The sequence below is a fragment of the Macaca fascicularis genome, chromosome 6, assembly GCF_037993035.2.
Source record: "Macaca fascicularis isolate 582-1 chromosome 6, T2T-MFA8v1.1".
NCBI classification, from domain to species: domain Eukaryota; kingdom Metazoa; phylum Chordata; class Mammalia; order Primates; family Cercopithecidae; genus Macaca; species Macaca fascicularis.
Window position 1 is genome coordinate 139,410,790 of NC_088380.1, and position 15,855 is coordinate 139,426,644.

At 38.2% G+C, this 15,855-nt stretch overlaps 1 protein-coding gene across 4 annotated transcripts in view; it reads right to left on the reverse strand.

Annotated features, from left to right (window-relative positions):
* The window catches only part of AFF4 (ALF transcription elongation factor 4), an 89,418-nt gene that overhangs the window by 11,889 nt on the left and 61,674 nt on the right, over nucleotides 1-15,855 (reverse strand). For all 4 annotated transcript variants that reach the window (XM_015451879.4, XM_005557757.5, XM_073994220.1 and 1 more), the window contains 10 exons: nucleotides 12,644-12,698; nucleotides 12,162-12,199; nucleotides 11,278-11,440; nucleotides 9,362-10,279; nucleotides 6,117-6,205; nucleotides 5,255-5,492; nucleotides 1,842-1,936; nucleotides 851-914; nucleotides 598-734; nucleotides 273-344 (listed from right to left, as the gene is read on the reverse strand). In XM_015451879.4, coding sequence (XP_015307365.2) covers nucleotides 273-344; nucleotides 598-734; nucleotides 851-914; nucleotides 1,842-1,936; nucleotides 5,255-5,492; nucleotides 6,117-6,205; nucleotides 9,362-10,279; nucleotides 11,278-11,440; nucleotides 12,162-12,199; nucleotides 12,644-12,698 — 1,869 coding nt within the window. The remainder of the gene's footprint in view (nucleotides 1-272; nucleotides 345-597; nucleotides 735-850; nucleotides 915-1,841; nucleotides 1,937-5,254; nucleotides 5,493-6,116; nucleotides 6,206-9,361; nucleotides 10,280-11,277; nucleotides 11,441-12,161; nucleotides 12,200-12,643; nucleotides 12,699-15,855) is intronic.

Below are 15,855 nucleotides of genomic sequence, written 5' to 3' on the forward strand. Positions count from 1 at the left end.
AGTGTGGAAAAGTGATTATTCAAGACCATGGACGTTTCTACCATCAGTCCCACAAAGTCAAGGCTTTCATCAAGAAGGAAATGGATCAGTGACTGACAACTCAAACTTTTCAGTAGGAATTCTGAGTTACTTCCTGCTTGACCCGTCAAGAACAGATTTAAGACACGATTATGGAAGGCTGATTCAAGGAAAACATTCAGAAGAGCACACACAGCACTATTTATTATAGAACTTCCTGTCATCTAGCAGAGGCTAGAACACAGAAAACTCACCAAAGTACTGTGAGTCGTTTATCTGCAGCTGTAGCATCTGGTGCCAAGTAATTCTTTAGCTTCATAGTGTATCTGTTGAGTTACAATAACAAACAAATGACAAACAGAATACTTCACCTTGATCTTATGATTTCACTTGTCCTTAAAACATTAGAATTTCAAACCTAAATAAAAGCAAAAATACTCATTGAAGTATCTACTTCTCCTTTATCTAAGGACATTAAAGGATTATACACCCTCTTCCGTTTACTATATATCAGCCCCTTCCTAGATGGACCAGAGAAATAATGTTATTGCCAATGATCTGCCAAGTTTTTCCACTTACTTGATGAGATCCACTGTCTCTGAATACATAGGGAATGGGGATTTGGATTCCTGAGCATTTTTCTCTAATGCATTCCCACATTCAATGAAAGATACCACAGCATCAAGATAGTATACAGCTTTCTCAAACCTATCAGACTGAAGAAAGGAGAGAATGCAAGTAATGAGTAGTGATCTACTATGGCTACAAACATCAAAAGATTACTTAAGTTAATTTGATTAAATATATAAGTGTAAGGAGAATATTTACATACCAATGCATCTGCATTGTGCTTTAGCTTTTTTGCTTCTTGTAAATAATGGTCTGCTGAATAATTTCTGCAAGGTAAATTTTCATCATAAATAGAATAGTAAATATTTTCATAATACGAGTTCATTTCAGTATCTAGTATCCCTCAGTTTTTATGTCCTCAAACAAAGAAAATGAGCTATTACTAAGTATTTGTTTCAATATTTTCTGACAAATGTTTGTATCAGGTTAAAAGCATAAGTTGTTTTGACCAACTCATGGCAAATCTAATTAGGAAAATAGAAATCAAGCTCCCTAGTATCAAATACTAAGTTACTCAAGTTGACTGAGAGATTAAGCATAAATAAAATGAGAGTAGGAAAAATAACCTTTTTATTAAAATAGAGGAAAAAACAATATTGCTCTTTCTCATCTAAGAAACCCTCCATTTTAACAGTGATATCAGCAGTAGTAAGATTCTTCTACTGGAAGGCAGATCATTCACATCCCCCATGGGAGTCATGGAGTTAAGCTAAAGGAACAGTACTTGGACTAGTGGGTACTGTTCAAATTGAAACCTGAATATTCTGCAGATCATACATAAGTATACATCTTCTGATCAATGATAGATTTATTTTATTATTATTTTTTTTGAGACGGAGTCTCACTCTGTCGCCCAGGCAGGAGTGCAGTGGCGCGATCTCGGCTCACTGCAACCTCTGCCTCCCAGGTTCAAGCAATTCTCCTGCCTCAGCCTCCTGAATAGCTGCGATTACAGGGGCGCATCACCACACCCAGCTAATTTTTGTATTTTTAGTACAGACAGGGTTTCTCCATGTTGGTCAGGCTGGTCTCAAACTCCTGACCTCGTGATCCGCCTGCCTGGGCCTCCCAAAGTGCTGGGATTACAAGCGTGAGCCACCGCGCCCGGCCAATGATAGAAATTAAAATGAGTTTCTTATATGCTGACTGGAATCATTTCTTAAATACACATACAAAAAATCATATTATCTCACCTGTCATCAAAGACAAGCTTTGTTCTCCGAGGCTTAGAAGAATCAAGAGTTGGTGCAGATGGAGGACAATTAGAGGAGCTACTTGGAGCCTTTTCCTGACCAAAAAAATATATAACTACAATGAAAACTGTAAGGAGATTAAAAATGAAACTAATAGCATTTCTTCAGCCACTGGTAAAAAGGAAACGAAATTTCACTGGCTTTCATAATGAATTTCCTTGTTACAAAACTTTTATAAACTTCATAATGTAAATTAAAAAAAAAATGGGTCCATTTTATATAACTGAAATATTCATTCTAATATTTATATAAGGGTCTACTACATGCCAAGCACTGGCCAAGGCAGTTATTAAAACATAAGGAAGACAAAAGCCTAGTATGAAAATGGCAGCACTACTTACAGCAAATTTATTGGTAGTTACTGGTCAATGAAAACAGCAATAATATTAACAGCATCTAATGTTTATTATGTGCTTACAACTTAGCAGGCACTAAGTTAACTAAGTACTTAGCATTATTGTTAATCCTTTAACAAACCTATGAAATAAGTACTGCTATTAAGATAAAATGAAAAAGCAGTCTCAAGGAGGTTGAGTAACTTGCCTAAGTTCAAACAGGTTTTAAGTGGCATTCCTGGAATTTGAGTTTTAAATTCAGAATTGCCAGACTTCAAAAGCCAAGTTACTTTCTTAAACTTTACTCTGCCTCTCATCCACATGTCTTTTTTTTATTTTAAGAGATGAAGTCTTGCTATGTTGCCCAGGTTGATCTTAAACTCCTAGGCTCAAGTGATTCTCCCGCCTCAGCCTCCTGAGTAGCTGGGACCGTAGGCATGTACAACTGCACCTGGCTATATGTTTCTGCCTCCTATCAATATAGCCCTTTATGAAAGAGCTATGACTCTCTCTCAACTGCCTCCCATCCAGCCCTGTCTTTAATAAGGAATATACATTTTTCCATAATAAAACACCATAAACAAGTGGAATTTAATAAATAAATAAAACGAATATACATTTTTCCATAATAAAACACCATAAACAAGTGGAATTTATTCCAGGAATGCATGGATGTTTCAACATTAGAAAACCCAATAATACATAATTTTACTTTACCTAACAATTTACCCAATATTATACAATGTTTTATATTTATATAAAAAATATAAAATTTTTAAATATATAATTGTACTTTGAAATGGCTTTCTGAATATTATGTTGTACTGTAACATTACTAGGATAGCTTTCCCTCTGTTTTATTTATTTATTTGTTTGAGACAGCATCTCACTCTGTTGCCTAGGCTGGAGTGCAGTAGCGCAATCATGGCTCACTGTGGCTTCAACCCCCTGGGCTCAAGCAATCCTCCAGCCAGCCTCCCAAAGTGTTGGAATAATAGGCCGTGAGCCACCATGCCTGGCTGCCTCTATGTTTTATAAATAGACCCATAAGGACCTACATTCAGATATGCTTTTCAGAGGATTTCTGAAAATGTTTCCAAATATTTTAACACAGTTTTCTTATATAAAAACTATGTGTAATGTTGGTTTTCCAGATCTAATTTTTTCTTTTTCTTTTTTTTTTTTTTTTGAGATGGAATCTCGCTTTGTCGCCCAGGCTGGAGTGCAGTGGCGCGATGTCGGCTCACTGCAAGCTCCGCCTCCTGGGTTCACGCCATTCTCCTGCCTCAGCCTCCCAAGTAGCTGGGACTACAGGCGCCCACCACCAAGCCCGGCTAATTTTTTGTATTTTTAGTAGAGATGGGGTTTCACTGGGTTAGCCAGGATGGTCTCGATCTCCTGACCTCGTGATCCGCCCGTCTCGGCCTCCCAAAGTGCTGGGATTACAGGCTTGAACCACCGCTCCCAGCCTCTAATTTTTTTCTTTAATTGATAGTATTAAAAATAGCATATTTCCTAATTAAATTAGATTGTTATCTAAAAAATTCAAATGTCACTGCCTAACTTGGGAATGGTCAAGACTAACAAATATTAACTTCAATAACTATTAAGTATCAAGAGCTATTGAAATCAAAGTGGTAAGGCCCTATTCTATATTTTGTTGAAAACAATAGAGTACCAAATGACTACATTTGATCTAACAAATATTTCCTCATTACCCAGCAAGTTAAACACCAGATAAAACACAAAACAAGACACAAAACAAATCTCTGCTTTCAAGAAGCTGACAAACTTCTTGAAGAAACTCCCTTCTTATGTGTGATAGAAGCATACACAGTGATTTTTACCTATGAGATAGCAGAATCCAAAAGAGGAGAGCTCACTTATTTAAAAGCAAAAAAAAAAAGCAATAGCAGGTTTCAAGAAGCAAGCACAGAGGTCTCAAATCCTACAGTTAAAGGATGGGAAATGGAGAAAAAAACATCAGCAGGCAGATGGAAAACTGGACCAATAAAGCTGACCAATGTAAGAGTCAAGGTCCTAAGCACCTTGTGCTAACACTAAACTACTACAGAAGGAGGCTGTTCAGCTAGAGAAAAAGCTTTCTGTGTATTTAAATTTAAGAAGTTGTTAATTAAAATAATCTCAATTAAAAAATTTTTAATTTTACCACAGTTAATAAATATAAGAGCTTTAAGGAGTCTTATTTTTCAATTCTCAAACCTTTGCTTACTAAATAATAGGTATTTTCTGATTTGAGTAAATTTGCTTCTGATCAGAACAGTTTAGAAAGCAAACGACCTGGTAAACAAATTGAGGGTGAGAGACTATTAAAGTACAGCCTTGAATAAACTCCTTTGATCCAAATCTCCATCTATAGATGTGAAGAATACTTCCCCCTACATTGTGAGTATCCTAGGAATAATAATTAGAAATAATTTCAGTGCTAACTTAGCTAAAGATTTCTTTTTCTATTTCATGAATCAAAGCCAAATGATTGCTTTGTCACTTTACGTAACATAACTAGTTTGTAAAGTATAATTCTGAGAAACTCAAAGCCTATTTCAAACAATATACAAGAACTCAGTCTTAGCAACTAAAACCATTTAGTTCTTATTTTAAAAACTTCCATAACTAACTTTTCCAATTACTGGTTTCTATCTTTTTTTTTTTTTTTTAAATTCTAAAGCTCTTTTATAGACAGGGTCTCAACATGTTGCCCAGGTTGGACTCAAATTCCTCAAGTGATCCTTCCATTTTAGCCTCCCAAATAGCTGGGACTACAGGTATGAGCCACTGTACCCAGGAGTTTTTATTTCAATGGACCAGCTGACTTACTGCCTTCACAGTCTTACATCACTGTATTCATTTATCAAGATTATTACATATAGAGGGTAAAAGGCATAGGCCTATGTATTTATTAATATGTTACAATAATTTCAAAGCACAGTGTCACCCTGGAAAAGTCACATGGCAAGTTGAGTGATTTTCAAAAGCCCCAGGCCCCCAACACTTTACCTTAACCTCCTTGGAACTACTGGAAGTCTTCCCTTCGGTCTTCTTCTGCTTGGATGTAGAGGAACTGTTTCTGCTGCTGCCACTAGTCTCCTTGCTGTTACTGCTTGACTTTAAGGAAGAAGACTGACTAATAGTCCTCTTCCGAGAGCCATGCTCTGTTTTTGGATCTTTTGAAGGAACAGGCCCAGCAGGAGAAGGCAACAAATCCTTTTCTTTTGCAGCACTCTGCTTAGATGACCTGCCAAACCAAACGAATGCCCTCATTTCTCCACAAAGTAATACAGGGGTAGTTGATTTTTCCATTTCTCTTTGTCTGCTTTCAAGACAAATCTGTTTTTCCCCATTTGATTACTAGGACACATGATTTCTATAAAACAAAATAAGACTGTAAATTCCATGAGGGTAGGCATCTTTTCTGTTTTTATTCCTGTGGTTGTATATCCAGGGCCAAAAACATGACCTACCACTCAGTAGTACTCAATAAATATTGGCTGAATGAATGAACAAAATGATGAATAGTGAACGAAGAGATTACCACTTTTAAGTTGGCAACCAGTCTCTTGGAAATTACAGGTAAGTTTGCCATCTAACCAGAAAGTGGCATACCTTTACTTTAATTCTCCCGATAGTCACCCCTACCCCAATAAAAAATGAAGAAAGGAAGAATTAATTAAATTTTAAATGTTTTCCATCCCTATTAGCTAAAAGCGAAAGCTCCCACTATTTGGCATATGTTATGTGTGTGCATTTATATAACACTCGCTTACTAAAATGAACACTCAGAGCATGTTAGAAAGTACCCAGTATCAAATGATACACATATATTAACAACATTAGCATGCAACATGTTTTGGGGACGTACTCTCTGTTGCTGGATGGCTTATGGCCTGCTGAATTCTTGTCCTCTGTTTTGGGTTTCTTGCTCTCGCTGGCTCGGCTATCATCTTCATTCTAGATGAAAAATAGAAACCGTGGTCTGATCTTTATTCAACTAACTTCAGCTTCCAGCACTAGCTATCCACAAAGAGTTTATCCCTGATTAAGCATCAGAAAGATAAAAGAGAAGTACAATAATTCATTTAAATAACATTCAAAAAGATTAGGTTTTAAGGCTGAGGTCTCCTATTTTAGATACACAGAACCCAAAGACTGAAACAGATTTCCTACAGTCTCTAAGATGGCATCTTTTCAATGTAATGATTTGAGGGGTGGTATCTGTGAAATTATAATTAAGATATAATTTACATAACATGAAATTCACTCTTCAGAAGTACACAATTCCATAACATTTGGTATATTCAGAGTTGTACAACCATCACCACAATGAATTTTAATTTTATTTATTTATTTATCTGTCGCCCAGGCTGGAGTGCAGTGGCATGATCTCAGCTCACTGCAACCTCTACCTCCCAGGTTCAAGTGATTCTCCTGCCTCAGCCTCCTGGCTAATTTTTTGTATTTTCAGTAGAGATGGGGTTTCATCGTGTTAGCCAGGATGGTCTCAATCTCCTGGCCTCATTATCCGCCCATCTCAGCCTCCCAAAGTGCTGGGATTACAGGTTTGAGCCACTGCAGCCGGCTTAATGAATTTTAAAATATGTTCGTTATCCTGAAAACACACTCCATACCCATCTCTTCCTCCCCCAGACACTGACAATCACACTTCATCTTTATAGATTTGCCTATTCTAGACATTTCAGGAAAATGGTATAATTCAATATATGTGGTCTTTGTGGCTCCTTTCATTTAGTGTAACATTTTTAAGGTTCATCCATGTTGCAGCATGGATCAGTACTGCATTCTCATTTATGGCTGAACAGTACTCACTGCATAGAATTTATTCATTCTGTTTAGTCATTCATCAGGTGATGGCCATTTGGGTTGTTTCCACTTTTTGGCTAATATGAATAATGCTACTATGAACATTCAAGTACAAGTTTTTGTGTGGACATATGTTTTCATTTATCTTGGATATATACCTAGGAGTACAATTGCAGGTCAAAAGGTAACTCTATGTTTAACTTTTTCAGTAACTACCAAACTATGTTCCAAAGCAGTGGTATCATTTCCATTTTCATCAGGACCGTATCAAAGTTCCAACTTTTTCACAACTTTGCCAACAATTTTTGTCGTCCCTACTTTTGATTACGGCCCAGCCTAGTGACTGAAAAAACTTTTTGATGGAAAACACAAGTGGTGGGCCCATCCACTGCCAATGTTACTTTTCTAAGTGAATCTAAGTTTTCCTTTTGTTTCAAATATCAGGGCACAAGAATGCAAATATTCTACCATAACAAAAGAATCTGTTCCCCTATACAAATGATTAAAGACAGACAAATGAAAACATGAGAAAAAGAAATCTACATCCTTTACTACCCTTAACTGGGTCTTCTCTTAGTACTACCTGCTTTATCTCCAGGTATTGCCCTTGACACTTTATATTTTAAATGCTTGAATATCTTCTAAAAGGGCCAGGTGTGGTGGCTGACACCTGTAACGCCAGTGCTTTGGGAAGCTGAGTGGGAGGACTGCTTGATTCCAGGAGTTTGAGACCAGTTTGGGCAACACAGCAAGACACCATCTCTATAAAAAATTAGCCAGGTGTGGGGTCGCATGCCCGTAGTCCTAGCTACTCGGGAGGCTGAGGAGGGAGGATCACTTGAACCCAGGAGTTTGAGGTTACAGTGAGCTATGAATACCATGGTACACCAGCCTAGGTGACAGAGCAACACCCTCTCTCTAAAAGTAAGAAAAATAAAATAAAATGTTACGAAAAAAGTAATACTTTTTAAGCACAAAAGGACCATTCTTTTTAAATTCCATAAAAAAAATCCTAGGTTCCTAAAGAGCAGAGTCCATCATACACAAGCTCTTATTCCACATAATTCTATGAATTAAATCCCACAGCCAAGTCTAGCAATCTGAGGCTGTGGGCTACAGGGGCCAGTGGCCCTAAACAGCTTACTAGTTCAGCAAAACATCCCTGTACAATGATAATGGAAACTCATTAGCTATAGTAAGGAGAGCAGTAAGCATTGGTTTTCTAAAAATTCAAATAATGTGGACAATTTCAATTTTTAAAGATTCAAAAAAGAAGTGAGGTATTATTCTAATTTGTCTGAATATATATCATCTGCACATGGCACTGTGGTTTTATGAAAAGGAGAGAGGAAAATATCTCACGCCATTTTAAGAAAGTGCTCTACTCTCCCTGTAATATACGTGATTCTCACGTCAACTGGAGTGGTGTTTGTGTTCCAAGTTTACTTGGTAAGGCCATTCTGGTACCTATCTGTTCAGCTACTCAAACTTAACTTCTAGTCTTTCACGATCATACACATGTATCAGGGGAAATTACAGTATTCTTTGATATAGACTACTTAAAACTTTACGTTCTCCTGAAAATTCCTCACTAGAGCTGAAAAGATCAGGCTGTTTTTCCCACAGAGTCTCTATATTTGTAGTGATTCAGATCTCTTCATTGTATGATTATTATCCTCCAATCATAGACATGCGTGAATTTTCACATTTCCTCAGTCTAAGAAAAGCAGACCTTAAATGTACAAATTTTGCCTCTATATCCAAAATTATCTTGGAAGTATTTAGGGATGAGAGCTGGCTATGAGCCAGCAGTATTTTTAGTTCTGACCTTTGTTAAGGAAGAGAAGCTGGGGCACAGAGGTGCACAGCAGATGAGTTATTAAAAGTGTGCCTTGGTCTGGGTGTATGACGTAAGAAAATGGTAGGGATTATAACAATCTGGGGAGTACGTATCCAAAACTAAAAACACCTACAACCAAAATGTTGAGAATGTTGCAAATGCCTGTTTGCAAGTTGCTGCTCTCTAACCTCTACACCGGTCAGCGAAAAGCACTGGCTCATTTCTTATTTCATTAGCAACTATCCTGCTTTAACTGAAGGACACAGGCAAGAATCACAGAAATCTTCAAGAGACTGTTCCATAAGTAGCCTCAAGTGGGCCTTGGGTTTACCCACTATTTTCCTTCACAGTTTATGACCTGCCTTGTTACTTTGTGGCTTACTGAGATTTCCACCGCATTTCAGATTCTGATGTTTCAAAACAAACAACAAAAACCCTTCACAAACCTTATGCTTCCTCTTGCCTTTGTTGGAAACTTTTTCTGAGGCTTGTTTCTGAGCCTCTCTCGTGTGCTTTTCTGGCACATTTTTCTTTTCCCCCTTGGGCGGCTCTGTTTCTTTGTAAGGCTTTCCTGGTATTCTAGTCAAAAGATTCAGGTCAATCTTCACAATAAGTGGATACCTGTCATCAGGCTCACTGAGGGGTGAAAGAAGTTCCTTCTCTTCCATAGGAGAGAACATTCGTTGCCGAAAAAAGCTATCTTCTTCCTCCACTGAGGAGGGCTTAACAGGAGTCCTATTGCTCTCGGGGTACTTAGGAGTTTGTGAGGAAGGAGGAAGGCTCTCGCTTTCATCTGAATCTGAGGATGAGGTATCTGTTTCTATGATTTCCCTTGATTTCTGGGAAGATTTACTTGTTGATTTATATTTCTTTTTCTCTGCTGTAGGTCGAGGGGAAGACTTAGACTCCTTCTTTATATTGGGTTTCCTTGAGCCTTTGGTGGCTGCTTTGTGTCTGCTGGAGGGCATGCTGCTAGCCAAGTCTACAGGAGTTTCACTTTCTATCTTCAGGCCTCCACGAGGCTCTTCAGCAGCTGTCTTCTCAGCCTTTTTGGGTTGTTTTTTGCCTACAGTTCTTCTCTGTGTTGTGCTGTCACTCTGTGCAGGAGATTTCTGCCTCCCACGCCCACTTTCTGATCCCTTTTGGATGGTTTTGGAGTCTCGTCCAGGAGTAGCGGAACTCGTTTCTTTAGGTCCACTTGTATCAGTGTAGCTATTCCCAGTGCCCTGCTCTCGGCCTTCCTTTTTGTAGCCTTGAGATGATGGGATGTTACTGTCCACTGAAGAAGCGGGTGACACTTTATGTGGGTTCACTTTATTCAGCCAATTATCAAGTTGCCATTTGTTTGTTGGCGGGGGTTCAGGCTGAAAAACAGAGAAACATGTATGCTTTTTTCAATAGTGAAGCGTTCTCCCCCCTTTACAACCTCAAAGAAGAGGAAAAACCACAATGCCTAATGCAACAAAAGCATTTACTTGCCATGGTTCTTTATGAACCAAAGCAAAGGGCTGAGTATTGACTATTAGCTCTTATCATCTGATCATCTGAATAAGAAGATAAGCGGCCGGGCACGGTGGCTCACACCTGTAATCCCAGCACTTTGGGAGGCTGAGGTGGGCGGATCATGAGGTCAGGGGTTTGAGACCAGTCTGACCAACATGGTGAAATCCCGTTTCTACTAAAAATACAAAAATTAGCCAGGTGTGGTGGCACACGCCTGTAATCGCAGCTACTCAGGAGGCTGAGGCAGGAGAATCACTTGAACCCGGGAGGCAGAGGTTGCAGTGAGCCAAAATTGAGCCAATGCACTCCAGCCTGGGTGACAGAGTAAGATTCCGTCTTCAAAAAAAAAAAAAAAAAGATAAGCTTAATGTGATATGTGACCTTTAAATAGCAAATATTCCTATTCAAGAATCCAATCTCAAAGGTATAATTACAAATGGCCATACAGAATATTTAATTCTAGAAAGTAAACAAATGATGTAGGTACAAAGAGATTTTTAACTGCAACTTAACAAGCTATACTAAAATTACATTACATAAGATTCTTTTTATCAACAACGTGTTCTTTGTAACTACAGAACATCAATTACCATGTTGAGTTATAAAAATAAAAGACCAAACTAAAGGTACACAATATTTTAGTGACCTGTAATATGCCAAGCAGTTCCTAATCTAGACCGAATTTGTTCAAACAACAAGGAATCATCTAGGTTTCCTCCAAGGTACACAGTACAATTTCTTTTTGTCAGAATATGGAACGTTCTTTCCTTCTCCTTTTATATTTGAATCAGGTTTTAAATGGACATCACCAAGGACCCTGAGAGGGCCTATGGGAGGTACCCCCTTCCCTCTGTCTCACCTCAGGAGATGCACTCTGGGATGGCTCATTTGCCTCACTGTCACTGGAACTACTTTCACTCTCTGAGTCAGATCCAGAGCTGCTTTCAGATCCACTGTGGCTACTAGAATCATCCCTGGAGTTATCTGCTCCTTCACTATTATGATGTGAAGGTTCAGAATTACTAAAAGAGATGAAATATACAAATGTCCAAAGTTTATTTTACATTGACAACAGGAAAACATCCAAATCGGACAACCAACTTTCTTTTTTTCTTTTCTTTCTTTTTTTTTTTTTAGATGGAGTCTTGCTCTGTCGCCCAGGCTGGAGTGCAGTGGCACGATCTCGGCTCACTGCAACCTCCATCTCCCAGGTTCAAGCAATTCTTCTGTCTCAGCCTCCCAAGTAGCTGGGACTACAGGCGCCCGCCACCACGCCCGGCTAATTTTTGTATTTTTAGTAGAGACGGGGTTTCACCATATTGGTCAGGCGGGTCTCAAACTTCTGGCCTCAGGTGATCCGCCCACTTCGGCCTCCCAAAGTGCTGGGATTACAGGCGTGAGCCACCACGTCCAGCCACAACTTTCTTTAAAATGTTTACTATGTGTTACACTGCTGTAATTCTATGAATCCAGAACTTCACTGTAAATGAAATGAACAATTCTTTTTAAAAATTTCTGATGTGCTACTTAGGTATTAATACTCACCTTTTAAAAACAGTTTGAGATATAATACACAAATCACCCACTTTAAGTGTATAATTCAATGACTTTTAGTTAATTTACAGAGTTGTACAACCACTATCAAAACTGATATTTACCTATAAGTCCACTTATTATATCCCTGCAATGTTATCAGGCTGACCCAACTCTTACCAATAAAACAGAAAAGAAAAGGATGCCCACCTTCCTGGTGTACTCCTCGGCATTGTCTTATCACAATCCTAAAATTAAAACATAAGAAGGAATCTGTGAATGAATAAACAGTATTCTATTTGCTTAGTGTGAATAATATCTGAACTCTTAACAGAAAAAACTAGCTTCTCTAATGTATGCAACTATGTTTAACACTTACACTGTTTTTACCTAAAGAGTAACTGAACTGCCCGAATACGATCAAAAGCTTTGTTAATAGTTATTATTGTCAATAATCTACTGCTTCATGAGTATGTTTTGATCCATAATAAATGTTGAGGAAAACCCAATTTTTTTAAAAAAATAAGAAAAAAATGGAGATTGAAATACAGAGAAAAAAACTACAACATTCCAGTGTCAGAAAGCTTATAAGAAGAAATTTATTTTAAGTAACAAATGCATAATTCAATTATCATTTTTATAAAATACAAATACTATGTGAGACTGGCAAAATAATACAATAGTAGACACACCTGTTCCCCATCACTGTCTTCACTGCTGCTTAGTTTTAAGTCATCTTTTAACATACTAGAGGGAAAAGGCAGAAAGGATTATTATTTTTGGAACAGTTTACATGGTATGCCAGGGTACTAAATATCTACTAAAAATTCTAGAAATAATCATTGTGGTAGCCACAGATTTAACCAAAAAACAAAACACCAGTAAGTCTTATTCTATCTGGTTTGGTTCAAAATCTCAAAATTGAGAATGGAGGAATTTAACCATTCCATAAGCTCTATCCTTCCCATGAATAAAATATTCATCTTTTCTAATTAAACAAAATCTACTTTCTATAAACTCTCATATTCAGTTCTGTAGTCTCTAACTTTTCCCCTAGGTGCACACACACGTTCATGATTAAAAATTAACAAAGTCATACCCAACAATCCACTCAAGAGATATAACTCCTAAAAAGAAGGAAGATAAAATGAAAGCATCAAGCAATTCTTCCTTTGTTCCCCATGTTCCACAAAGAGAGATTAGTGTAACTGATGACAACTGGGTAACTGTGAAAACCAGAACAGTTTCCTAAGCCAAAGTTCTAGTTCATAAATGCCTTGCTATGAAACAAAGTGCCCTCTGTAGAAATAAATATTTTGGGTAAAAGTCTTGGCTATATAGCAAAAATGACTATGTAAGAGTGTGTGTGTGTGTGTGTGTGTGTGTGTGTGTGTGTGACTAAGAGTGTGTGTGTGTGTGTGTGTGTGTGTGTGTTTTTGAGACCGAGTCTCGCTCTGTCATCCAGGCTGGAGTGCAGTGGCACAGTCTCGGCTCACTGCAAGCTCTGCTTCCCGGGTTCACGCCATTCTCCTGCCTCAGCCTCCCGAGTAGCTTGGACTACAGGTGCCCACCACCACGCCCGGCTAATTTTTTTGTATTTTTATAGAGACAGGGTTTCACCGTGTTAGCCAGGATGGTCTTGATCTCCTGACCTCGTGATCCACCTGCCTCGGCCTCCCAAAGTGCTGGGATTACAGGCATGAGTCACTGCGCATGGCTGACTATGTATATATTTTTAAAACTCCCAAATTCTGGCCGGGTGCGGTGGCTCACGCCTGTAATCCCACTACTTTGGAAGGCTGTGGGCAAATCACCTGAGGTCATGAGTTAGAGACCAGCCAGGCCAACAGGGTGAAACTTTGTCTCTACTAAAAATACAAAAATTAGCCTGGCGTGGTGGTGGGCACCTGTAGCCTAGCTACCTGGGAGGCTGAGGTAGGAGGAGAATCACTTGAAGGTTGCAGGGAGATGACATCCCATCACTGCACTCTAGCCTAGGCGACAGAGTGAGACTCTGTCTCAAAAAAACAAAACAACAACAAACAAACAAAAAAAACTCCCAAGTTCCAAAATCTCCCTTGATCAAAATTCAAATCAATTTAAACACGTACACACATATACTATAAGCTGACAGTTTCTGGAATTTGTTTTTGAAAGCAAAATTAAAGATGTAAATTTTCTTTTAAGGTCATAAAATCAAAACCATTAAACTTAAAATTTTCTACGTAACAGCCCACAAAACATTCCTTGTCTTTTTACATGGGAGGAAAAATTAATACAAAGTTTAGGGAGAACTACAACTAGAAAAATGTCTAATTTCTCATTACCAGTAATTCCATTACCTTTCTTAAAATTTCATGACAATCTCCAATCAGCGAGAAGGAAATCTTCTTTCACTCTAATAACTACTTGTACTCTTCCCCCTCAAAGTTTAACCTACATTTCTATATCTGACCCTAAGTTCAAAATATTATATATTAAACATCACCCTGAAATAAAGTAACCAGATGATTTTTAAGACTGGCCCAATTAAACAGAACAGGGAAAAAAGAGTTTTCTTTCAGACAGGGGCTTAGTGCATCTATCTCTATGACTGATTTTCCTCTAAGGAAATGTACTTACTCTGAATTCTCTTGGCCCTTATGATTTAACAATGGCAGCTCAATGAACTTGTTTACACATGTCAATATGTCAAAGCTTTTACCAGACTGCTCAGAGCCCTGCATGAGTTTGTTCCCTCACAACCAAAGTGATAGGTATAGATATGGTAAGTACACTTCCGTTCTTTACATATAAATAAGTATGATGAATAGGAATATAATTTGAATTTTTCAGCAGTAAGGGGGTGCTTCTTGTGTTCTTGTATTTTTCATTCTTAGTTCTTTTATTCAGCTGAAGTGCTACCAGTCTAGGGTCATCATAGTAGTTTGTGACCGTGGCATGGAAAGCTGACACTGTAGTCGCTGCTTCTTTAGAATTTTGTTTTAATCACTGAGTTAACCTGTGGTCTCAGGAATTCAGGAGTTCATTCTTTAAGTTGGAATTTATTTTCATCCAATACATTACCCTGTTACATTTTTATATATATTTCTGCTTCTACCAACAAAATAAAAATAAGAAAACTTAAAGACAGTACAAACTATGTATGTTACTTAATCTAGTGGTTAAATGAATGGCTTGGCCTAAAGAAGAATCCTGTATTTATTTTATGACTTCTTTATTCAATATAAATTAGGAATATACACAGAAAAATATACACATACAACTCTCAGATGAGAAAAAACCATGATCTCAGAGCAGAGGTAGGCAAACTGTGGCCCACAAGCCAAATCCAACCTACCACATTGTTTTAAAGAGTGTGGCTGGAATACAGCCACACTTATGGTCTATAGCTGCTTTCATACTACAAATGGCAGAGCTGAGCAGTCAAAACACAGACTATGTGGCTCTGAAAGCCTAAATATTTCACTATCTGACCCTTTACATAAAAATTTGCATCCTCATGCCTTAAAAGGTCAATATTTCTTTTATTTTTTAATTTTTCTGAGACCGAGTCTCGCTCTGTGGCCCAGGCTAGAGTGAAGTGGCACGATTTTGGCTCCCTACACCTCTGCCTCCCAGGTTCAAGTAATTCTCCTGCCTCAGCCTTCCAAGTAGCTGGGATAACAGGTGCTTGCCACCATGCCCGGCTAATTTTTTGTATTTTTAGTAGAGAAGGGGTTTCACCACGTTGGCCAGGCTGGTCTCGAACTCCTGACCTCATGTGATCTGCCTGCCTTGGCCTCCCAAAGTGCTGGGATTACAGGTGTGAGCCACCCTGCCCAGCCTCAATATTTCTAAATATTGTTCAAAATACCCAGATATTACAGGTAACTTTTAGCGAAAACGATACACATTAAACTCA